The 24,969-nt window shown below is 37.8% G+C and overlaps 1 protein-coding gene and 1 long non-coding RNA gene across 5 annotated transcripts in view; one reads left to right on the top strand and one right to left on the bottom strand.

Moving 5' to 3' along the window:
* Positions 1 to 24,969, top strand: part of OPA1 (OPA1 mitochondrial dynamin like GTPase) — a 101,838-nt gene that overhangs the window by 5,511 nt on the left and 71,358 nt on the right. Inside the window, exons 2-7 of one of the 4 annotated variants that reach the window (XM_010373001.2) lie at positions 11,490 to 11,808; positions 12,447 to 12,543; positions 13,954 to 14,061; positions 14,560 to 14,613; positions 15,639 to 15,706; positions 23,251 to 23,361. In XM_010373001.2, coding sequence (XP_010371303.2) covers positions 11,490 to 11,808; positions 12,447 to 12,543; positions 13,954 to 14,061; positions 14,560 to 14,613; positions 15,639 to 15,706; positions 23,251 to 23,361 — 757 coding nt within the window. The remainder of the gene's footprint in view (positions 1 to 11,489; positions 11,809 to 12,446; positions 12,544 to 13,953; positions 14,062 to 14,559; positions 14,614 to 15,638; positions 15,707 to 23,250; positions 23,362 to 24,969) is intronic. The other 3 variants (XM_010373002.2, XM_010373003.2, XM_010373004.2) reach the window with 3 other exon arrangements.
* On the bottom strand, positions 15,373 to 24,496 carry LOC104669886. Its single transcript, XR_749055.2, has 3 exons — positions 24,393 to 24,496; positions 16,373 to 16,458; positions 15,373 to 15,680 (listed from the first exon to the last, which is right to left on the bottom strand). It is a non-coding gene; the product is annotated as an uncharacterized LOC104669886 (long non-coding RNA).

The raw sequence follows: 24,969 nt of genomic DNA, 5'->3' as shown, positions 1-24,969 counted from the left end.
TGCTTGCAGTTGGGTGTGATTTTCTCCAGTAGTGCTTTATTTCCCTGGGTACAGGCATAGAGAAAACAATAAGGCGCATGTAGGGTTTGCATTGTGTTGGACAAGTCAGACACAAAAGTCAGAGGACAAGGGAGTTTAGAATATTTGCAAAAGAGTTATTGAAATGATGAACCATATGATCTAAGGTGCATAAGTGGGTGAATAGATAAGGAGGATGTGAATCGGTAAGGAGAAGAAAGAAATATCAGATTATTGATTGTTGACAGTGACTCTCTAATACAGCTATTATGCCATCTTAACTGATTAAGAAACTAAGGCTTTAGGAAATTCATAATTTGCCCTAACTGCGCAGCTAGTAAGCAGTGAAAATGTGATTGGAACCAGAGTTCTTCTGACTCAGTAGACTAAATGGATGTAAGGATGTAGTTGAAAGAAGGGTGAGCTAAATGTGGAACCATGAGCTCTTTCTCTGGTTGATATGCCTGTCTGTAAATGATAACATGGGTCACACTGAATAAACCCTTGTGATGATTAGTGACTTTCCTTTGTCCTTCCTCCTATGCCTAGTCTGCCATTCCCATATCTGCTTTTCCCTTTCCTTTCTCATTGCTGCCACCTAACTTTAGACTCTTCCCCTTGCATCTGGGTAACTGAAATAAGATCACCTTTTTGTTCCCCTTCTGATCCACTTTGACCTAACATTATCTTTACTATTTTCTTTAAATTACTGCTTCATTAGTCTTATTCTACTCAGGAACTCTCTGTAGTTCCCCATTGCCTACAAAAAAAAGTTGAGCCTCCGCCTTGTATTCAGTGACTGTTCAATTGGATATTCAGTCCAGTTTTACTCCTCCTGTGAGCCTTCTATGCCAGTTCCTTGGGTCTTTTGCCCTTTCATTGTCTCATCTCTGTGCTCTTCTTTCTCTTTATTTTATTTTTTTACTTTTTTGGTTTTCTTTTTTGTTTCTTTTTTTTGTTTGTTTATTAAACTTCCATCACACTTCATCCTATAGAGTTTTGAACTAGAGCACAGTGCATTATCATCCTGGGGTTCTGGAGGAAGTGGCAGGGAATCTAAAATGTCACTTTCGCTTGTTATCTGGGGCCACATGTATTTCTTCATCTGCTGCTTCCCACACTCTTGCCCACAAGTGTCGCTTGTGGAAATAATTTGAGATTTACTGTCTGGCTGACCCTAGTTTCAATCTCTTTTCCACCATTTGCTAGTCATTCTACCTTACGCAAAACATAGTATTAAAAGAAAACTTCGGACAAGTTAAATTTGACGGAGTTTAATTGAGCAAAGAAAAGAAATGATTCCCAAATTGGGCAGTCTCCAGAATCACTGCAGATTCAGAGAGACTACAGGGGTGCCTCATGGTCAGAACAAATTTATAGACAGAATAGGTAAAGTGACCTACAGGAATCGAAATTGAGACATAGAAACAGTGAGATTGGTTACAGCTCAGTGTTTACCATATTTGAACACAGTTTGAACACTCAGCGGTCTATGAGTGGTTGAAGTATGGCTGCTGGGATTGGCCAACACTCAGCTGTTACTGCAGATGTATACTACTCAGTTAGGTTTTCAGTTTTGTCTTCCTATTAAGCTAGGTTGGAGTTTGTCCACAAGGATTCAAATATAAAAGTACAGAGTCCTTCTCAGGCCATGTTTAGTTCGCTTTAACAATTCCCCCCTTTTGGTCAGCCCCTCAATTTAGAGTGATTGACCAAAACTTTAGCCATTGACACCACTCTCTGTCACCATCATAAAGACTTATTTGGTCTCAGTGTGGAACTCACAAGTCATCTTTAGTTTCATTATGGAGTCTCACACGTCTTCTTTGGTGTTAATAGGGAATTCACAAATCGCAGCTTTGTACCAGCTAAATGATTCTTTATGTTCTTGCTGATCCAGTTGGAGCAAGACCATTCAACTGTCAACATATAGCTGCATACAAAACATTTAAGATTTGAGGGTATACAGTGCGCCAAGGGGACTATTGTTATGACTGTCAAGAGGATACCATCAAAATGCTAAGGTGTACTCTTTAACTTCTTAAGAAATGAACTGAACCAAATTAGCCAAGTTAAGGTTCAGATAATATAAGCAGTTCAGCAGCATTAGGGTCTAATTGGTCAGAGTCTTCATTTGGAGTATGATAGTGCTTAAGGATCATAGTTGGCTGTAAAGTAGCTTGACTTAAAGAGGTAATCGTTTTCATTGTCACACTGGTAATACAAGTCATCATAACTTGGAAACCTACTAGAAGAAATATAAAGATTAGAAACCCTTGGAAAACCCAAGTTTGCCATTCACCACTTAGGATGCCTGCAAACCAACTGTTAGTTGCTCCTATAAACATATCATGGGTTCCTTTCTCTTGAGAGATTCCTTTAATGTACTTGGTGGCAGTGTCTAAGGAAACAGCAGTATCAGTCACCTTTTTAATTAGGCTTTCTGTAGTAACAGAATCAGGGGAGAGATAAGTACAAAATTCAGTTTTGTTAAACACCATATAACGTAGGCCTCCAGCTTGAGCAGAAAGAAGATCTAAGACTGTATGCTCTAACATTAAGTGTTTCTGTTGAGTATGTATGTTGTCATGTCCCTTTCTGAGAGTAGAAACCCTGGGAGGTCTGACTGGCTACAAAATCCAAGATTTTTCCCAATACACAAATTAGCTTTGAATTCTGTACAAACGGAACTTCACTGCCACCAAGAGTGAACCCCCAGGAACCCCACTGGAATCTTTCCCCAGTAGAAACTAGCTTATCCTTGTCTATTTCGAGGCTAGTGCTAATTTCATTTTTTGATCATTTTGGCCTCCAATTATAAGAGCTATCATGAGAATTTTCAGGGGAAGCAATTGGAAAGGCAGGAGCAGGCTAGCAAGGAGGCAGAACAGAAGATGCAGATTCTCCACAGACCCAATATAGACCCTCAGGGGTTGAGGAAAAGGGGGCCACCTAGTTGTATTTGAACAGGGATCATTCAGGTTTGTTCAACCGTAAATCTGTGTAACTCCTGAATATCATCCAGTGGGAAATTTACTTTTCTGTGGCCCCTTGATAGTATGTTGTAAGGGTGTATAACCACATCTAGTAAAAAGAGACACTACTGGATTTAATCTGGTTACATTATAAAAGCAATCACTCATACTAACATAAGTAATTCCCACATCTTGAATGTGTGATGCCTGCAAGCCCAATATACATTTTGCAGACATCACTTAGATTGGTTTTTTATATTTGGTGTGATCAACTTATCAATTGAAAAAGAGTGTTATTTTTAGTGAGTGTAGGAAAGCAAGTACTAGTGATGTTTAGCGTTTCAAGAATAGCTTTCCATTCTTCCCTTGGAGTTTCAGGGTGACTCACTGGGAAACATGGAGGGGCACTGGCACCCATGGAATCGTTTCCTGATTTTTTGGAATTAGCCCACAAACGCAATAATTACGCTAGAGCGTAAGCTCGAGCTGAAGCCATCCACTGATTATGGTCCCATGGATTTTTATGTAAGGAAAAGGAAAGGATTAGGGCAAAAAATGAGGAAAACAGAAAAACACATGAGGCTTTCATGGTGGTAGAGAAGTCTTGATCCGTGATTTTGAGAAAGCTATCTGCAACTAGGATGCTGTCTGCTTCTGGGGAGAGATTTCCCTGGTCAGCTTTTCCTTAAAGTCTCCAACACATGTACAGTTCCAGGAGTCCTTTTGACCTGTGAGATGTGGACCCACGGTTCAAAGCCCTGAAGCGTCACTGCACTCTGGGTGGTGAGAAGAACTTGGTGTGGTTCCATCCAACGAGGTGCAAGAGTGGTCTTCCTCTGATGTCATTTCCAGAAGGCCCAGTCTCCAGGTTCCAGACCATGGAGTTGATTGTCCTCAGTTGGTGGATGTCAAAACGCTTCCTTTACCTGGTGGAAGTATACTTTGACATAATACATTAAAGCCTTGCAGTATTTAGTCATATCAGAGTTTAAGAGAGCAGGAGAAGCATGAGATGCTATTATTAGGGACATGGGCCTCCCAGTGACTATTTCATAAGGGGTGAATTTATGTTTTCCAACAGGAGTGAATCTGATTGCCATTAAAGACAAAAGGCAACTCAATTGATTTAGTTAACTTGGCCAGTTTCAGTTTTCAGATGCCATTTCTCTTTCAACCTTTCCAAAAGACTGAGGGTTATAAGGACAATGGTAAAGCCTCTGTGTCAGTAACACCTTATTTAACTGCTTTATAACTTACCCAGTAAAATGAGTTCCTCTATCACTGGAGATTTTTAGAGGGATCCCCCATAAAGGAAAAACATTTTCTTGATAATTTCTTAGCTGTGGTCACAGCATCAGCTTTCCTACATGGGAAGGCCTTTATCCAGCCAGAAAACATGCAAACTATTACAAGAACATACTGATACCCCTTGAGGGTGGTGACTGAATGAAGTCCATCTGTAAATGTTCAAATGGTCTGTCAGGTCGGGGAAGTATACTACCTCAAGTTTTTCCAGGATTATGAGTTTGACAAGTCAAACATTGATTATAAACCATTTTAGCAATTTTGGAACAGTCACCCCACCAGTACTTTTTCATAATTTGGATCATTTTTGTCTGTTCCATGATGAGTTGTGGAGTGCAGAGCTTTCAGTAATGGAAGATTCAGGGAGGACCAGGTGGCCGTCCGGGCCCTCTGTGAGTCTTCCCTTCATGTTAAAGTTACATCCTTTTAGATACCAATTTTGTTTTTCCAAATCAGATGCATTGGACTGTTTATTAAATAGGTCATCATAAGGAATTTGGCTTAGATTAATCTTATGGAGTTCATTCAGATTGCATATCTTGATGGTTTCAGCACTAGCTGATTTAGCATAAAAATCTGCTAAAGCATTTTCCTGATATTTGGGTTCATTTCTACAAGTATGAGCTTCAATCTTAATAACAGCAATCTGCATTCATAACGGGATAGCAGAAAGGAGCTCATCTGTTTGGAGTCCATCGTTGATGGGGATCCCACTAGAGGTGAGAAACCTTCGTAGTTTCCATATCGTGCCAAAATCACGTACTACTACAAAAGCGTATCTACATTCCATAAATATTTACTGATTTGTCCTTAGCTATATGACATGTTCAGGTAAGGGCAGAAAGCTCTACAGGTTGGGCTGAGTTGAATTAAGAGTTCCCTTCTCTATTAACTCATTTTTGATAGTAACAGCATATCCTGCCTGATTTTTTTTTTTTTCTGAGTTTTTGTCATAGGACCCATCAACAAAAAATAATAATTTCAGGATTATCCAGTGGCGTATCTTGTATATCAACATGAGGGACCACTATTTCTGACACTACACTTATACAATTGTGGTGTTCATCATCATCAGGCAGAGATAACAGAGTGTCTGGGTTAAGTAGATGACAGCCTTTTAGATGAAGATTAGAAGGAGATAGGAGAAGTAATTCGCAAGATTTTAGTCTACTTGCTGAAAAATTCTGGGTTTGATTGGAATTTAATAGACTCCACAGCATCTGGGACTTGCAAATTAAGTTCATTTCCTAAAACCAGATCTGATGAAGCTTCTGCCAGCTTAGCGGCTGTGGCTACTGCTTTTAAACAATTAGGATATGCCTTAGAGACTGGGCCTAATTGCAGGCTGTCGTATGCAGTGGTCCTATGTTTAGTACCATGTTCCTGAGTAAGGACTCCTAATGCCTGATAGTAACACTCATGAACAAACAAAGTGAAAGGTTTAGTGTAATTTGGAAGTCCTAAAGCTGGGGGACTGTTGTAAGGCCAACTTCATTTGGCTAAAAGCCTGCTCATGACGATCTTCCCAAAATAAAGGCTCTGGTACAGCATTTTTAGTGAGCTCATACAGTGGTGAAGCTATTTAGGAAAGAATTTGGAACCCAGGATCTGCAATATCCTGCAAGCCTAAGAAATGCTTTTGTCTTTTGGTTGCAGTTTGAGGAAAACTTTAAAAAGTTTTTATCCTCTCAGGTGAGAGGGAAATCCCTTCAGCAGCCAAGTCATGTCCCAAATAGTGGACTTTTTCTTTTGAAAATTGAAGTTTTGACCAGGCATGGCTCACGTCTATTATCCCAGCACTTTGGGAGGCTGAGGCAGGCGGATCACCTGAGGTCGGGAGTTCAAGGGCAGCCTGACCAACATGCAGAAACCCTGTCTCTACTAAAAATACAAAATTAGCCAGATGTGGCGGCACATGCCTGTAATCCCAGCTACTTGGTAGGTGGAGGCAGGAGAATCACTTGAACCCGGGAGGTGGAGTTTGAGGAGAGCCAAGATCACACCATTGCACTCCAGCCTGGGCAACAAGAGTGAAACTCCTCCTCAAAAAAAAAAAAGAAAGAAAGAAAGAAAAGAAAATTGAAGTTTTTCCATTGAAACCTTATGACCTTTATATCCAAGTTGCTGTAAGAGGTAAACTGAGTCAATTGCCGAGCACTCCTTAATAGGAGAGCATAACAATAAGCTATGTACATACTGAATGAGAGTAGAATTTTGAGGAAACTATAGTGTCATTAAGTCCTGATGCAGTGCCTGGGGAGAATATGAAGGGGCTTCAGTGAACCCTTGTGGTATTACACTCCAGGGGTATTGCTGATTTTTTCCAAGTAAAGGCAAACAGATATTGACTTTCTTTGTGGAATGCTCAAGAAGGCTGAGCCAAGATCTATTACTGTGGACAACCTGGAATCAGTGGGTACATTAGGTTATAAAGTATTAGGATTTGGGACTACAGAAAATCTTGGTATTACAAATTTATTAATTGCTTGTAAATCTGGAACAAATCTCCAGCTTCATCCATTTGGTTTTTTAACTGGTAGGATTGGAGTGTTACAGGGGCTGGTGCAGGGAGTTATGAGTCCTTGTTTAATTAAATCTTCTACAATTGGTGAGAGCCCTTGAATTGCTTCAGGTTTTAGTGGATATTGGGGTAATTAGGCAAAGGTTAAGAAGGATCTATTTGTACTTTTATAGGTTTTACACTTTTAATTCTTCCTATATCAGTTGGGGAAGAGGCCCACAAACATTTAGGTGTTTTCAAAAGATCAGGGATATTACAGGCTTGAGTTTCAATCATCAATTTCTGCCTGTAAACGCATAACAATTCTGGTTCAGGAGAATCAGGAAACTCTTAAGATTATTTCTCTTTCTGAGGAAAATTTTATGTGCCCTTTTAGCTTTGAAAGTAAATCTTGCCCTAACAAGTTTACTGGAGCAGTATCACATAGTAAAAAAGTGTGGTTTTCTGAAATAGGGCCCAGAGTTACTTGAATGGGTTCAGATATGGGAGCCTCTTGAACTGGGTTTGAAACCCCTACCACAGAAATGACCTTTTTGCTCGTTTGGGATTTGTTGGCTTATTAAAGTGGGATTTATGGTAGAGTAGCCCTGGTATCCATGAGGACTGTACACGACTCCCTATTTCTTTTAACCTCTGTTTCCTCATGTTCCTTTACAGGTATTACGGGGAGCAATCCACCAGAGTCCCTTGGAGCCTCCTTAAAGTTGATTATTGTCAGGAGGACTAAGGGCTCCTGGGCTCCCTCTAGTGGTAAAACAGTTTGGCCTAGAGGGAGGTTTATCGGCGGACAATCCCTTTTCCAGTGCCCCGGTTGTTTGCCATACAGGCAGACGTCTTGGGGTAAATAACTTCTTCTTCCAGGAACCTCTTGATTGTGATTTAAAATGAGAACAAGATGGTCCCTTTGGTCCCGGTCCCTGTAACTGTTCTAATTGAAGGGGCATAAGCTTGTTAGCCTTTTGAGTTTTTTCTTGCCCTAGAGTCCCCTCAAAATGTTCGGCTAGGTTGGGCACGATGTAATCGCAGCACTTTGGGAGGCCGAGGTGGGCAGATCACGAGGTCGGGAGATCAGGACCATCCTGGCTAACACGGTGAAACCTGGACTCTACTACAAATACAAAATATTAGCCGGGCGAGGTGGCGGCGCCTGTGGTCCCAGCTACTCGGGAGGCTGAGGCAGGAGAATGGCGTAAACCCGGGAGGCGGAGCTTGCAGTGAGCCGAGATCGCGCCACTGCCCTCCAGCCTGGGCCATAGAGCGAGACTCCGTCTCAAAAAAAAAAAAAAAAAAAGATTCAGCTGAGGCCACCAATTCAGTCACATCTCTAAGTTCCCATTGCAATTTATGTTTTTTAATTAAACTGCTACTGGAGTCCATTTATAAATAAAGCAGTTAATGCTGTTTCAGCCCCTTCAGGGAATACTCCTTGCTGTACTTTGAGTTCACAATGCTTCACAAACAATAAGTGAGTTCTGTAATCTGAAACTGGTTCATCCTTTTTTGTTTTGTTTTTTTGCTTACGAGATTGTATGATGGACCAATTTTTTGTGGAAAAATTTTAGGAACTGAATGAAAAGGTTTTCAGCAGTTTTTCTAGGTACTTTTTGTCCTTCTCATGAGGAGCTTTTGGAGGGGCCTCTAATATCATCCTCAGGTTTGTCCCGTTCTGCTGCTGCCATCGATTTCCGAGCTTCACTAGCCCCCAATATCATGTGAATAAATTGGTAAATTCAGGAAGTCCTGGATCATAAGCTGCTATTAGGATTCTAAATTCCTCAGTAAATTTTTGAGGCTTTTCCCTTGGACCAGGGAAGTCCTTCACAATGGGGCTAAGCTCAGTTTTAGACTATGGAGTGAAAGTAGTTACAGCAGGCGAGGCCTGACTGATCAGAAGGTCTCATTTTGTAAGGCATCTCTCTAACTTCCTTTTTTTTTTAATCATCTTCAGGGTAAAAGTGTAATTTAACAAAAAGATTAGTGGACTCAGAATATGTGGGTAGAGACGGACAAAGAGAAGGAACAATCGAGGTTAGATAGTCAGAGTACAGTCCTCTTTCTTCATCTCCTTGGTCTGTTGTTTAAGCTTTTCATTTGCTTTTTGCAAAGAATCTTTTAAGGAGGCAATTTTTGATTGCCTTAGTCTTTTAGAGGTCTTTGCATATCTATGAAAGAATACATCCCACTATATTTGTGGGGGCTTTGATCCCCCTTTTTCTGATATGCCTTGCAAACAAACAATTTTATCCAGATTAAAACTTCTCCATTGTGGCTATCTTAATTCTAAGTTTTCTTTAGTGAGGTTAACCCATTTTTTCTAAAAATGCACACATTCTGGGCCCATAATTTTTATACATAAAATTAGCTGGAGTCCCTGAAGATGGAGTCCCAGACTTCTTGGATTGAGACGATCCCATTATTAAATAAGGTACCTATCAGTGGTCTGAGGCCTCTAACTTAATCCAATCCAGTTAATTATCCAATCCAATTTGATCTTGGATCCAGTCCAGGCTAAGTATTGCTCAAGTAAAGTCGGAGAGCTCAAAACACAAGTTACTGGCGCTCGGAATCCAAGAGAAAACTCACCCATGACCTCCAGTTACAGTCAAGAGACCAGTGAGTGCAATGGGCTCAGCAGGTACCTCACCTGGTCACCTGGTGTTCCTGGGGGTTGCCAGAGTTTTTCTTCAAATCCCACTTCTGACACCAGATCTGTTAAAAGAAAACTTCAGACAAGTTAAATTTGATGGAGTTTAATTGAGCAAAGCAAAGAAACATTTTGCAAATCAGGCAGCCTCCAGAATTGAATGCCGTTTGAACACAGCAGTCTATTAGTGCTTGAAGTATGGCCACTGGGATTGACCAACACTCAGCTATTATTGCAGATGTATACTACTCAGTTAGGTTATCAGTTTTGTCTGCCTATTATGCTAGATTATGGTTCGTCCACTAGGACTCGAATATAGAAGTATGGAGTCCCTCTCAGGCCATATTTAATTTACTTTGACAATACTTAAAGAAAAAATTGTAAAATAAGAGTACTTACCTTACTGGGTGCTTCTGAGACTTAATATTTACATAGTTACACTATAGTGAAAACAGCTAGCGTAATGTCTGGTATGTATAGGAACACAAGAGATACTGCTTTCCCCATACCATTTTTCTTAACAACATTACTTCTGTTTTCCTTGATTCCTTTTTTTTTTTTTTTTTTTTTTTTGAAGATGGAGTCTCACTCTGTTGCCTAAGCTGGAGTGCAGTGGTGCGATCTCAGCTCACTGCAACCTTCACCTCCTGGATTCAAGCAATTCTCCTGCCTCAGCCTCCTGAGTAGTTGAGATTACAGGCACACGCCACCACACCCAGCTAATTTTTGTATTTTTAGTAGAGACGGAGTTTCACCATGTCCAGGTTGGTCTCAAACTCCTGACCTCAGGTGATCCGCCCGCCTCGGCCTCCCAAAGTGCTGGGATTACAGGTGTGAGCCACCATGCCCAGCTTCCTTTTTCTTGAGAAGTTTCCAGTCCCATGTATTTAAAGGAATTAATATTTTTTAACTGCTTAGAATCAAGACTGGCCCTGATTATTAGTAAGCAACTAATAGTAAGCAAACAACTATGTATGCAACTATGAGCATATGTGAAGATGTGGTTGTTGGTAACCTTTCCTTCTCTTCAGGAAGAAGAGGGTGGAGCTCTACAGTGAATGTGTACATTTAAATTCTGTTCTCTTTGGAGCTTTTTTGCTACTTTCATTTTTCTGGGGATCCAGGTGCTTGAGTTGGGATTGATTAACTTCCTTAATTTCCACCCGTGTGCTGTCAGAATCAGGAGACATAGATGAAGGTGTTCTAAAGTGCTAGAAATTTTGTTTTCGAAAGCAAAAGTTTGCATTCATTTTTTTTTTAAATTTTTTTTTTTTTTTTTTTTTTTTTTGAGACGGAGTCTTGCTCTGTCTCCCGGGCTGGAGTGCAGTGGCCGGATCTCAGCTCACTGCAAGCTCCGCCTCCCGGGTTCACGCCGTTCTCCTGCCTCAGCCTCCGGAGTAGCTGGGACTACAGGCGCCCGCCACCTCGCCCGGCTAGTTTTTTGTATTTTTAGTAGAGACAGGGTTTCACCGTGTTAGCCAAGATGGTCTCGATCTCCTGACCTTGTGATCCGCCCGTCTCGGCCTCCCAAAGTGCTGGGATTACAGGCTTGAGCCACCGCGCCCGGCCTGCATTCATTTTTTTTTCAACTTTTACTTACAGTGAATAGTAGTTAATAAAATAAGTCCCTGCCTTTTCTCTCTTCAGTTTCAATTCCTGAGACCAGGATCATAGCCCACATATTAGAGTGGAGTCCCACTGCTTTGGTTTGAATCCTGCCTTTATTTCTTATGTCAGTGTGACTCTGGGCAAGTTATTTAAGTCTTTGCACCACATTTTCCTCATAAAATGCAGATAATACTAGTACTTTCTACATAGGATTATTAGCAGGATTAAATGAGATAGCGCGTGCTGTAACCATGTCTGGCACATAGTCAATGATTAGTGAATGTGAACTATTGTGTGACATTGTGGTTAGTCACGTATGGGAGTGTGTGTGTTTCCTTTAGTATATTGCTCTTTTCATGTGGTTTCCTTTGTACTGTTACCCTATCTGATCTTTCTTCCATATTCATTTTTCTTTCAGTGAGGTCTGCCAGTCTTTAGTGAAGCACAGCTCTGGAATAAGAGGAAGTTTACCACTACAAAAACTGCATCTGGTTTCACGAAGTATTTATCATTCACATCATCCTACATTAAAGCTTCAACGACCTCAATTAAGGACATCATTTCAGCAGTTCTCTTCTCTGACAAACCTTCCTTTACGTAAACTGAAATTCTCTCCAATTAAATATGGCTACCAGCCTCGCAGGAATTTTTGGCCAGCAAGATTAGCTACGAGACTCTTAAAACTTCGCTATCTCATACTAGGATCTGCTGTTGGGGGTGGCTACACAGCCAAAAAGGTGAATTTAACATTCCTACTGGTTTTCCAATTATTATATCATGATTAAGTTTCTGTAGCATAAATCATTTTTCTTTTGTGTAGTGGAATACAGTTGGATGTTTAAACATTTATTTTGTGTCTCTACCATGGACTAGATTGTTTTAATGATGCTAATAGGAAGATGCCTTTAGAATCTTACCTATAATTATAGGAAATTAAAATGGCCTAGTGGAAGGAGCACAGGGCTGGGAGTAGGAACACCTAGGTTTGATTGTGAGCTTTGACGTTTAGTAGCACAGATGCGAAAGTCAGGTGACATTCTCGCATAAGCCCTTCTTGGCAGCTCTGGGACCAGAAGCAAGGCGTCCTGTCTCCCAGTCTGTCTTCCTTCTACCCCACAGTACTGTTTAGAGCAAAATTATGAAACCTGTTTGTAATAGAAGTATATTCTGAATTTTTACATTTTCCATATTTAACAGAGGAGTGTTTACATGTTTTATGTGCTTGTTTGCTGAGGCCACTTAAATTTGTTTCTTAAAAGTTTTGAACATAGTACATTGTTCTTAGTAGATTAATGTGTTTTAATTAAATAATTTTTCTTTATGTGTTTATTTGGCATGCAGAGCATCTGATTGACACACTTTTCTTATCTTTTAGACTTTTGATCAGTGGAAAGATATGATACCGGACCTTAGTGAATATAAATGGATTGTGCCTGACATTGTGTGGGAAATTGATGAGTATATCGATTTTGGTTTGTATCATGAACATTAAAATACTTTTTTTGGTCATCTCTTGAGGAAAAGAGAAGTAGTTGTATTGAGATAGTTTCTTAACTTATGAACCTAATATATCACAGTTTTATTTTAATGATATATATAATATCAATGAAAAAATCTGGACAAAAGAAATACCCAGTAGTCCATCACTTTACCGCAGCTGCCACTAACCATTTGGAGCATTTTCTTTATATTATACTTATTATATGTGGTTAGTATATTTTTAACTTATAGATTGATTGAGACAGGGTCTCACTCTGTCACTCAGGCTAAAGTGCGGTCTTGCATCCATAACTCACTGCAGCCCTGAACTGGGCTCAAGCCGTCCTTCCGACTCAGCCTCCCAAGTAGCTGGGACTACATGCGTGTGTCACCATGCCCAACTCATTTTTTAATTTCTTCTAGAGATGGGGTCTCGCTGTGTTGCCCAGGCTAGTCTCAAATTCCTTAGCTCAAGGCTCTCACCTAGCCTCCCAAAGCGCTGAGATTACAAGCCTGAGTCACTGTGCCTGGCTTGAATTTTTTTCTTTTAATTTTTTTCTTTTCATGAACACTACCACAGAATAAAATTTTAGTTCCCTTTTTAAAAATTATGTAATCATGGTGAATACACACTTTGGTATTTTGTCCTTTGCTACTTAACATATTTTGTCAGCATTTCCATGCTGCCAAGTAGCCTTTCTATTAATAATATCATTTTCTGCATTATGTAATGTTGCCCAGAGCATATTTATTGTGACCCACCTAACTAGCTCCTTTTGAGTGGATACCTTGGTTATCTCTACTTTGTGTAGCCGAGTTAGTTAAAAGTCTGTTAGTATCCAGAGTAATTTCTTTTCTTAGTTGGCCACTGCTATCCCTTTTTCAATAGGTAGATGAGAAAAGAGTATATTGGATAGCTACGATTGCCAGTAATTCATGGTGATCCTTAAGAGATACCTTGTCATCAATTTTTTTTTTTAATTTTGTCAGATTTCTTAGTTTAGGTGTATGTGGAGGTAGAATTAATCTTTACTTGCACTTATTCACAGAATTTATAAAGATAAAACTGTTCTATGTTGACGAATGTATTTGCAAAAAAAACACACTTTCAAATTGTTCTTCTGGTATTAATGAGGAGAGCTTTCAACTTGATGTATTTGCCAGTACCACAGCGTAGTGACTGAGAGCCTATATTCTGGAGCTAGACTGCCTGGGCTGGAACCCAGGCTCCTCTACTTTCTTGCTGTGTACCTTAGTTTCTCATCTGTAAATGGGGTTGATAATAGTAGCTGTTTTGTAGGGTTGTCATGAGGATTAAACAAGTTAATACCTTAGCCCTTTATAAGAATAGTATCTGACATATTTTCTTAGTTTCACACTCTATATGTTTTGATCTTTTCCAGAGAAAATTAGAAAAGCCCTTCCTAATTCAGAAGACCTTGTAAAGTTAGCACCAGACTTTGACAAGATTGTTGAAAGCCTCAACTTATTGAAGGACTTTTTTACCTCAGGTAAGGAAGGAGCTGTTTGATCCAATTTAAAATTTTAAGAACCATGGAGGAAAAATACATGGATTATTTGTTTATTCCCATTTTTTTTAAAACTAAAATATTTAGTACCAATGAAAAACAGGACTTTTTTAAAAAAGATAAACACAAAATTTTGTTACGCGATGGTTTTAATTTTTGTTTAGCCCAGTAAAATGGCAATTCCTAAGCACTTAAACATACTTGGCTTTTAGTGAGGGGGAAAAAGTATCACTTGTTCTTGACAAGTAGATGAGACTTCCTATGCATTTGCTTTTCATAAGTGGTTGGACCAATTTGGTGGTTTTTGAGTAAATTTAAGTATGATAGACCGTAATGAGTAGCATTTATTAAGTTTAATCCTGGCATATTTGCCCAATTATTGCCCTATTGTAATATGAAATCTGAGATCTCAGACATCTTTGTTTGCTCATTTCTGTTAAGTTTTACATTTCTATTTCCCCCTTTGCTGGTTTTTCACAGGTCACAAATTGGTTAGTGAAGTCATAGGAGCTTCTGACCTACTTCTCTTGTTAGGTGTGTAAACAGACATTTTTGCTGACCTTAACATGCCTTTTAAATGCTTCTAATAAACTAGTTGCAAATAAAATTGCAGACCAAATTTATAATACTGCTTATGCTGAATTTTAAAACCCCAGAACTATATTAGGCAAACTCTTTATCCTTTAGGTGGAAATAATAAAATAATTATTTTGTGATAAAACTAAAATTCTTAAATATGTATGTGTATGATAAGATTAAAGCTGTTAAAAGAAAATTACTAAGCAAAAATATTTTCTTGAAATAGATCTAATTGTTTTTGATAATTGAAATGAAAAGTAATTTTAGTTTGTCTCATCTGCCCTGTCATGGTTGACATTTAATTTTGTTTTCCGGCCGGGCGCGATGGCTCATGCCTGTAATCCCAGCATTTTGGGAGGCCAAGGCAGGCAGATCATGACGTCAGGAGATTGACACATCCTGGCTAACATGGTGGAACCTCGTCTCTACTAAAAATACAAAAAATTAGCCAGGCGTGGTGGCACGCACCTGTAGTCCTAGCTACTCCGGAGGCTGAGGCAGGAGAATCGCTTGAACCTGGGGGAGGTGGAGGTTGCAGTGAGCAGAGATTGCACCACTGCACTCCAGCATGGGGGACAGAGGGAGACTCTGCCTCAAAAAAAAAAAAAAAAAGAAAAGAAAAAAATTGTTTTCCTACTATACATGGTCTGTAATGCCAGTGGTATGTGGCTGAACTGTAAGTACTCTCATGTAAAATAATCCTTACCAAAGATCGTCTTATTTTTTATTGTAATTTTCAGTTAGATATTTTGAATTGTTAGGTTAAACATATGCTGTGATTGCTATAGTTAGTATTTTTTTATTTTCTGCACAGGTTGTCAGTCATGTTCCTTAAAATAAGAATAAAGGCAATTTGATTCTTTGAACCTCAGTTGCTCTAAAAATCCATTCACCTTTTCATTGACTCAATGTCGTGTGAAATTCAGCTTAGGCTGTTGACATCACTGGAGAATGTAAAGGGTTGCATATTTATCTTTAAGGTTCACCAGGAGAAACGGCGTTTAGAGCAACAGATCATGGATCTGAAGGTGACAAGCATTTTAGAAAGGTAAGTGTAAAAGAGAATTGTTCATGTAGGTAGGTTTGAAAGATTATTTTAAAGTTTTTACTTCTTTGGAAGATTTTAAAATGATAACATCTGAGGAGCAAATTCAAAAGCATCCAAGTAGAGGTATTGTTACTAATCTTAGTGCAAAGTACAAGGTATCACGTGGCAGTTCTGGAAATATACTTGAGAAGCCCATTTCTTTCACATATGTTCTGTGAAACACTAGTTTCAAGGGTTGTCCCCAAGAAAGAGTTTTGTTGTTAAGTGTGTAGGGGGAGAAAGGCTCATGTAGACAAAGCAAACAGACTTCTTTTCTTTCCCTAGGACTTCTCAGACTGTAATACACTCGTGCACATTGTGAATTTCCAAGGAGTCAAAGCGTACAGTGTTTTCCCGAATTATTTACCAACAGAACCCTTTTGCTCATGGAACATCTTATAGGGACTAGATTTCACTTTGGGGAAACTATAAAGGGAATAGGAAGTGGGTTATTAGGAAATAAATCAATTCCCTGATATTGATAGTTAACAAAGTTATGTATGGGGTTATTTACGGTGTGTTATTTTCAATACATATTCATTAACAAAATCCATATGAAAGTTATAGGAGAATTGCTGAGGCAGAATAACATACTTTGCTCTGTATTTATAATGCTCATGTATTTACCTGATGTTTTCTGAGTCTTCACTTTTTTCATTCTTTTGAAATTGGTAAAATAACTGATTCCTTGAAAGTTTTTTTCTACATAATACCTAGATAAATAGATTTATAGAAAAAATATTGTATGAATGTTTTAACATTAAATATGGAATGTGTAATTTTTATATTGGAGGTTATTATAGTTTTAATACATCGAGGAAATAATTTTATGTTTATTTTGGAAGCAGGAAGAAGAAATAATTTCTATAAATAGGTTTTCATCTCTTTCCTTGTTCTTCAACTTTGAACTTTTTACATTATATTCCAAATTTTAATTATATTTCAAAAGATGTTTTTCTTTTGCCTTTTAATTTTATCTTTTGGAGAAAAATGTCTGTCAAAATGTATGTGCGTGTATTTGTCTTTTGATTTGATCTTTTTTGACACTCTTTTGCATTGACATTATTTTAACCAAAGGACACTCTTGATTGTTCTTGCTACTGGGGTAAAAAAAAAATAAGTAGAAATTAGCTTAATATTTGTGGCTTATTTTGAGTGAAGGCCTTAGCCCTTAAGGCAGTTAAATTTAATGTGGAGAGAAGATCTAATCTAATGGGGAGAAGGAGCCTTTGTTACAGGTATGGTAGTGTGGTTCTTTGAGTGACTACAAATTGGTGATGGCGAGGTCTGTATGTCAGTTTTCTCTCTGATATGGCCTAGGATCACTTTGGTGAATGAAAAACCTGTTTAAGGGCCTGACTCAGATAATTCTCTTAAAACCCTGCTAAGGTCATAAATGAATAATCAGTAATTGAACAGAAGCTCTGCAATAGAAAAGCCAGATAATTATTTTCGGAAATTTAATTATATTTACAGATTTTGTTTTATACAATAGATATGGAATTAAATTTATTACATTATGTTCTAATTTACTCTTTGCTTGTTTTAATTTGCTTATTTGACAATAAATGTCCTTGTAAACTATTTCCTTTTGACTTTTTCTCAATTTGTGGTGCTTAGTTTGCCCATTAAAGACTTATCAATTATTTTTTTTTCAACTATTTGTTATACTACTGAATCTAGAGTTGTAATTAAGCTACTTTCATTACTGGTTAAGTCAAATTATAGAAAATGCTACTATAAAAATTTACTATCCAAAAATGTATCTCAAGCCCCAACTGATGGTTTCAAATTCTGTTGTTAATAATATGCAGCTTTGTGTTCACAAAGTTTGGCTGTTACTTGTGATGCTTGAGAATGATGAGTCACTCAGCTAAGATGCAGATAAACTAACTGATTTTGAGACTTGTGTGCAAATTAATGGTTGAATGGAAGCATGCAAAGAGAGACTTTAGCTTAGCAGTACCCTTTTTGAAGTCACTCTGACATCAAGTTTGAAAATGTGGGCAATCATAAAAAAGGATGAGTTTGCGTCCTTTGTAGGGACATGGATGCAGCTGGAAACCATCATTCTTAGCAAACTATCACAAGAAGAGAAAACCAAACACCGCATGTTCTCACTCATAGGTGGGAACTGAACAATGAGATCACTTGGACGCGGGAAGGGGAACATCACACACTGGGGCCTATCATGGGGAGGGGGGAGGAGGAAGGGATTGCATTGGGGAGTTATACATGATATAAATGATGAATTGATGGGTGCTGACGAGTTGATGGGTGCAGCACACCAACATGGCATAAGTTTACATATGTAACAAACCTGCACGTTATGCACATGTACCCTAGAACTTAAAGTATAATAAAAAAATAAAAATAAAAATAAAAAAGAAAAGAAAAGAAAATGTGGGCAATAATCAGAGGTGGTAGGGTGGCCAAGCTTTAGCTGAATACTTTTTTAACTGGTTCAGTCTGAGGTCTGAAAGCCCCAGATTTAAAATACTATTTAGAGTTTGAAGCAGTCAAGTATTAGTTTAATGGTTGTCAGGTTTGTAATAAAGTTTCTGGCTAGACTTCTACTAGAAATGTAAAAGTATATGTGAATCAGCTTTTTAAAAAAGTAATAATAATTGAAAAACATTTCTACAACTAGAACTAAAGAAAAGAGTTGTCCTTTCCAGTAGGAAAACACATCTGGAGAAGTGCTGGCAAAGAGCAGAACAGTTAGGACCATTCAAAGTCAACTGAAGTGAAAGTGACGGGGAGCTGAGGGGAGCACAGGTAGTTTGACTTTACTTGTTTACAGACCAAGTCAACAACATGATGGACCGATAACCTGTGATTCCCAGCCTGGGGTTACTACTGGAATTTCAGGTGTCCTGGAAAGTTATAATACTGGTCTTCAAAAAGTCTACAGAAAGCATAGATTTCCACATATGCTGCTGCACAGGCTAACGAATTATCAAGTTTCTTTGGATTGGCCTGGATTTATATCCATTCAGTTTGTGGACACTAATGAATTATTTATGTCATGTTAATCAGAAGTTCTGATTGTGATTTGATTAATGAAACATTTAAACAAATAGTAAAACCAACCATTTTTAACGTCACCCTACTATCTTGAGGTATGATTGACATACATTAAAACCACCTCTTAGTAAATGCTTCTTGTTAATCAAAAATTTGAAAACGTATGTCCGCTGGAGGAAAAGAGACGTAGCCCTTGATGTGAACTGAATATTATTGAGACTTGGAGACCTTCAGAACTACCTGAAGACACATTGAAGTGTTGCCTACTTTAGAGAATTGGTGGACTAATTTAATTTGGGAGTCAGCAGATTTCTGTATATCAGTCATCATATATACAGGTGACAAGACCACTTAGTTCATTCCCGTTTTTAGATTCTGTAAGATTATTGTGTTCCAGTGAAATTGATTTGCAAATTGTGACATTTTATTTTCTGTGCTTTTGTTCTATGTTTCTGATTGGTTATAAGCATCTCACAGAAGTAAGGAATACAGCCATTCTGAAGGCAACAAGCACATTTAAAATATTTGAAGGACTTTTTCATGGCCCAAATCATGAAAAGTAGTAGTATCGTTTTAAGTATAATTATTAAATGATAATACATTAACGTTCTTGCTTGCAACATATTACTCTTCTTTTTTTTTTTTTTTTTTTTTTTTGAGACAGAGTCTCGCTCTGTCGCCCAGGTTGGAATACAGTGGTGCGATCTTGGCTCACTGCAACCTCCGCCTCCCAGGTTCAAGCGATTCTCCTGCCTCAGCCTATCGAGTAGCTGGGACTACAGGCTCCCGCCACCACGCCTGGCTAATTTTTATATTTTTAGTAGAAACAGGGTTTCACCAGGTTGGCCAGGATGGTCTTGATCTCTTGACCTCATGATCCGCCCACCTCGGCCTCCCAAAGTTTTGGGATTACAGCGTGAGCCACCCAGCCCTCCGATTCTTAATTTTATGGTTTATGTTGTACCTCCCCAGATGAAGTGTCTCTTTTCTTTTTTCCTGCATGTTTAGTTTTCACTTATCCTTGTAGCACAGCTCAATTGTCACTTCATGAAGCCTTCCATAACCTTCGTAGCTCCATTAATTATACTCTTCTCAGTGTTTAAAACACTTGCCATATGAAACACTATTTACTTTTGCTTACATTCTTACCATTTAGTCGGCCATTTCTGTTACTAAATCTTTTTCTCAGAGCACCTGGGATAGTGTTGCGTCTTAGTAAAAGAGGCTGATAAAAGTAAATAAATCTGGCTGATGCCGACAAAATTTTGGTCCCCTCAATTTTTTGCTCTGATTACCTGCAGATTCTCCCTGGCCTTCATGTTTGGCAACCATTGAGGAGAGCAAGGCTGTAAAAGTAGTTCATGTACTTGATATTCTGAATTGTAATTAAGCAGTGTGGCTTAAATAGGATTTGCTTTTCTGGGATTTCTTATGCAACAAATAATGTAGTAACTGGAAATCCAAGTTCAAGGCACTGGCAGATTTGATGTCTTCTGACGACCCTCGGCTTCATAGATGATGCCTTCTCCCTCTATCCTCACATAGCAAAAGGGGCTAGGCAGCTCTGGCCTTTTTTTGTAAGGCCAGTAACTCCAGAAACCTCATGACCTCATCACCTCCCAAATGCCCCACCTCTCAATACTATCACATTTGTGAGGTTAAGTTTCAACATATGAAATTGTGGGGGACAAAAATTCAGACTATAGTATAGTATTTCAAGATTACTTAAAATCTTCTCTACCAAACTCATTAACTTTTAGGTTAGCACAGTATTTTCATTTGATATTTTGGTTTCTAGTGTTATTACTAATTTTCTTGATCTGATGTTATAACTAAAAAAAAAAACCAGAACATTGTACGTGAAATGAGACTGAGATAAGGAAGCTGACTCAGAGATGGAGATTAAAAAAAGAGAGATGAGAGATTGAGATCTGCAGTGTCAAACTGACAACAGCCGGGAGTCAGGAGACATTAAGAGACTACATCATCTTTGATTGTTAATGATTATTTATTGTTATTGATAAATACTACTGTATTTTATATATTATATATATTATTTTAAAAAATATTTTTGTGCCATTTCTTGAAAGAAAAATTGCTAAGCTTGGGAAAACATTTATTGAAAAATGTGGTTTCTACATCTGAGGAGTGTATCTTGCACAGTAGGTGCATAGATTTCTTCCTCTTCCTGTTCCACGTGGCCTTAGCTTAAAGGCTGTGTGGCCATCACTTGGTATTTAGGGTAAGACTTGTGCACAAAATCAAAGACGGGTAACCTTGGTATAATTGTAGTATCATGTAAATAGCTTTTCTATGTCTAATTCTTGCTTTCTTCCTACTTTTTCAGAAGGTCAATTTCAGTTAATTTCAAGTGTCTTTACATAATAGTGCTTTCAGTAACAGGCGTGGAAGGAAAGTGACATGTCCCTAGAGCATTTTCTTGAAATCTAATAGATGATTGGAGTATTTACCATGCAGTTGTATATATACATAAGCAGTGAATTCGAGAGGAATTTTTAAGCTATAAATAAAAAAGCACTGTGTGCCTCATAGACGTGAGTAGGCATGTGGCTGATCCAAAGGGAATGCGTTATCTCAATTGATTAATCACAGTCAGTTACAGATTGAACTCTTTGTTCTACTCTTTGCCCCCTTCTCACTATTGCACTTGACTAGTGTTTAAAAAGAAAGAAATGTGGAATATTTTCTCACTGCTTTGGGATTTTATAAATGAAAATACTAGTGGTATGTAAGTACAGCAGGTACACTACTATATAAACCAACATAAAGGGAATTGTTTGAGAAATTTGAACACTTGGATGATTTGAATAAAGGATTATGATAAATGACCAAATGAATGAAAATAAATCAGGTTACTCTTCTTTCTGCTTGATAAAGCAATTTTTTTTAAGGTAAAAATTATGAGAATGATGAGGGTGGTAGTTAGCATTGTCTTTCTTTGATAGATTTGTTAATGATCATAAAACTGATTTATTTAAAGACATGTCTTTGTATAACTATATTTTATACTTTTGTATCTGGAAACAGATACTGAATTTCAATTGTCATGTGGAAGAAATCAACTAGTTTTATCCTTTGATTTATAGTAAATCAACCAGTTTCATTTATTGTCTGATATTGGCAATGATCACAGCCTAATGTATCAAAACTAACAAACAGAATAAAAATTCTCCAAATTATATCCAGATTTTAAGACACTTTCTAATTATATAAAACTAAATATTTTGGGCAGTCATTTTTTTTTTTAACTCTGAAACTAGAAGTCCTACTTTAGAATATCTTAATAAATACCCATTTTCCTCTTTTTATTTTTGTAACTTGGGTAAAAATTGAGTCGACTAGTTTTCCCAGAACGCTGTTCTTAAACAAATGGTTACCTCATTCATTAGAACTTTACTTTTTTTAGGATTTCTAATTAAGAAAACATTAGGCTTGTAACATTGTCAAATCTTGGTTGTCTTTCCTCCACATTTTTTGAGGTCAATAATCTAATAGACCAACAATTAAGCTATGCAAGAAATGACGTGTATTTTAGTATGCCACATGGGAATATGCTGTATTAAAAATTGTGTCAATATACTATTTTATAATTATGAAATGGAATGAATTTTAGAAATAGAAAAGGTGATTTTTTGTGCTTAGGTCCAAACTGTGTTTTGTTTTCATTTCAAATTTTCATAATAACTATATTGTCTCCATATCTTAATTGTGTTCTTTTATAGCACTTTTGTTTAGTAATTTGTATATGCTTGGCTGTATTCTCAGAGGCTGTTTCTATTTAATGTCATCAGAACAGCTCATAAAAAAGTGAAAATTCGGTCAAACTAGTTATTTGATATTATATATGAAATCAAAACAGAACCTGAAACATTATCTTTTAATTTAAATAAAGAACCCTAAATTTTAATCAAAGGTATGCAGAGGCACATGGAATATATGACTGAATGGAAAACCTCGATTAACTTCATGCTGGAAACCTGTTTCTAGGAACCTTTACTTGAATCAGTGAAATATCAAGAAAAAATATTTACAGAAGAATAATAATTTAATCATTAAGTAAGCTAGTATGATCTTCAATCAATCCTGAGAGAATCATGGTTGAGAATTAGAAAATTTTGACCAGTAAGATCAACACTGTTAAAAAAAAAAAAAAAAAATCTGTATTTTTGTCCATATTTGGTGTATATCGGGCTCGTTTCATTTAGCACTTAGTATTGCACTTTCCTTTTCACTTTTTAAACTGGGCTGTTTTATTTTTCTGAGACATCTGATTTACTGAGGAGGAAAATGGAAATGCACTACAGAGCCCAAGGGTATGACAGCTCTAAATGAGTTTCCATTTCTGTTTTAAGTTAACCATCCCTCCCTTTCTTACATCTGTTCCTTTGTTGCGCCCTTTGGTTTAACATTGTTCTCCTCCCCGATTTCCTCTTCTCCTCATTGTGAACTCATGGCAGGGTCTGCTTGGTGAGCTCATTCTCTTACAACAACAAATTCAAGAGCATGAAGAGGAAGCGCGCAGAGCCGCTGGCCAATATAGCACGAGCTATGCCCAACAGAAGCGCAAGGTGATGGATGGTTTAAGGGGGCTACCAATACATTCACACTAATCAGCCATTTCTGCCAAGATCATGTCGCCTTAATCCATTCATGGACTCCAAATACAAGAAATTAATTTGACAAAGTAAAAATACAAAAGATATATCATATAAATATGGAACTTCTCTCGAGTGGGTAGTATAGGAAAAGCCAAAAGTAACAAATTCAAGCAGAGGAGTTTTGGTTTCTGAAAATTAGGTTATCTGTAGGGTTCCTGTATTTATATTTAGAACAAAATTAGGAATTGCTGTTTATGTGGTCCAGTTATTGAGTCACCCTAAGTTTGTAGGCATCTTACCTACCTACTTGCTCCCCAAGTTTTTATTTCTGAAGTGCAAAGGATTGCTGTAGATGACCAATTTACACTAAAGAATAACATTTATTTATTTGTTTTAGCTAAAGTGTATGGATAGGGAACATTCATGTTCTTGTAGAAGAAAGTTATTTTGACTTAACTTTTAGGCAAAAGCACGTAGTTCTTATACAGTTTGACAAACTCATTGCGTACATTTTTCACGTTAATCAAAGTCAGCACAAATAAATTTTCACCTTGGACCACTGAAGGTTTGAACACTGGAAATTTGATATCATCCTGGTTGCTAAAGAACAAGTTCTAATAAAAGCGTAAGTCTATACCAGTATGTGGCTTTTGGTGCAATCAGCAGGTCCATAAAAACATGATTTTGATGGTTAGGTAATCCCACCATGTAGATCCCAAAGTTCATGTTTGGAAGAGACTTTTAGGTCAAAGTGAAATAAGTGTAATGAGTTTAAAATTATACTCTGAGATCTTGAAATCAGCTAATTATGTTACATCTTATTAGATCAGAAAAGTTTTGAAGTTATATACAAACCCTAGTCAGGAACAAAGATTCAGTCATATAATTCTTGTACATTCTACTATTTATATCAACCAATATTATAGATAATGATTTAGTGCAGTAATTTTGCTGGCTAACCTTATCTCATTTGGTGGTGGTTAATACTTCAGAGTACTCACCATAGTTTCATTTATTTTGTCAGCATCACTTTCTGGCTTTTCTCAGTTCCATGGCTGTGGAATCAATTCCTATGTATATTTAGCTTTGGTGAGCAAAAACATAGGTAGAAAAAGAAAAGAAGTGGGTTTCCTACCTGGTTAAATTAAAGTAGCTGTGTTAAGCCAAGGAGGACTTATTTTGAACGGTACTTTACCAATCCCTGTTCTATATACTGTGAATATATTATTGATTGATTGATTGATTGATTGATTGATTGATTTTGAGACGGAGTCTCGCTCTGTCGCCCAGGCTGGAGTGCAGTGGCCGGATCTCAGCTCACTGCAAGCTCCGCCTCCCAGGTTCACGCCATTCTCCTGCCTCAGCCTCCCGAGTAGCTGGGACTACAGGCGCCCGCCAACTCACCCGGCTAGTTTTTTGTATTTTTTTAGTAGAGACGGGGTTTCACCATGTTAGCCAGGATGGTCTCGATCTCCTAACCTCGTGATCCGCCCGTCTTGGCCTCCCAAAGTGCTGGGATTACCGGCTTGAGCCACCGCGCCCGGCCAAATATATTATTTAAATAGCCTGACAAATTGG

Source organism: Rhinopithecus roxellana, chromosome 1, assembly GCF_007565055.1.
Source record: "Rhinopithecus roxellana isolate Shanxi Qingling chromosome 1, ASM756505v1, whole genome shotgun sequence".
NCBI lineage: Eukaryota > Metazoa > Chordata > Mammalia > Primates > Cercopithecidae > Rhinopithecus > Rhinopithecus roxellana.
This window is presented reverse-complemented; position numbering and strand designations above follow the sequence as displayed.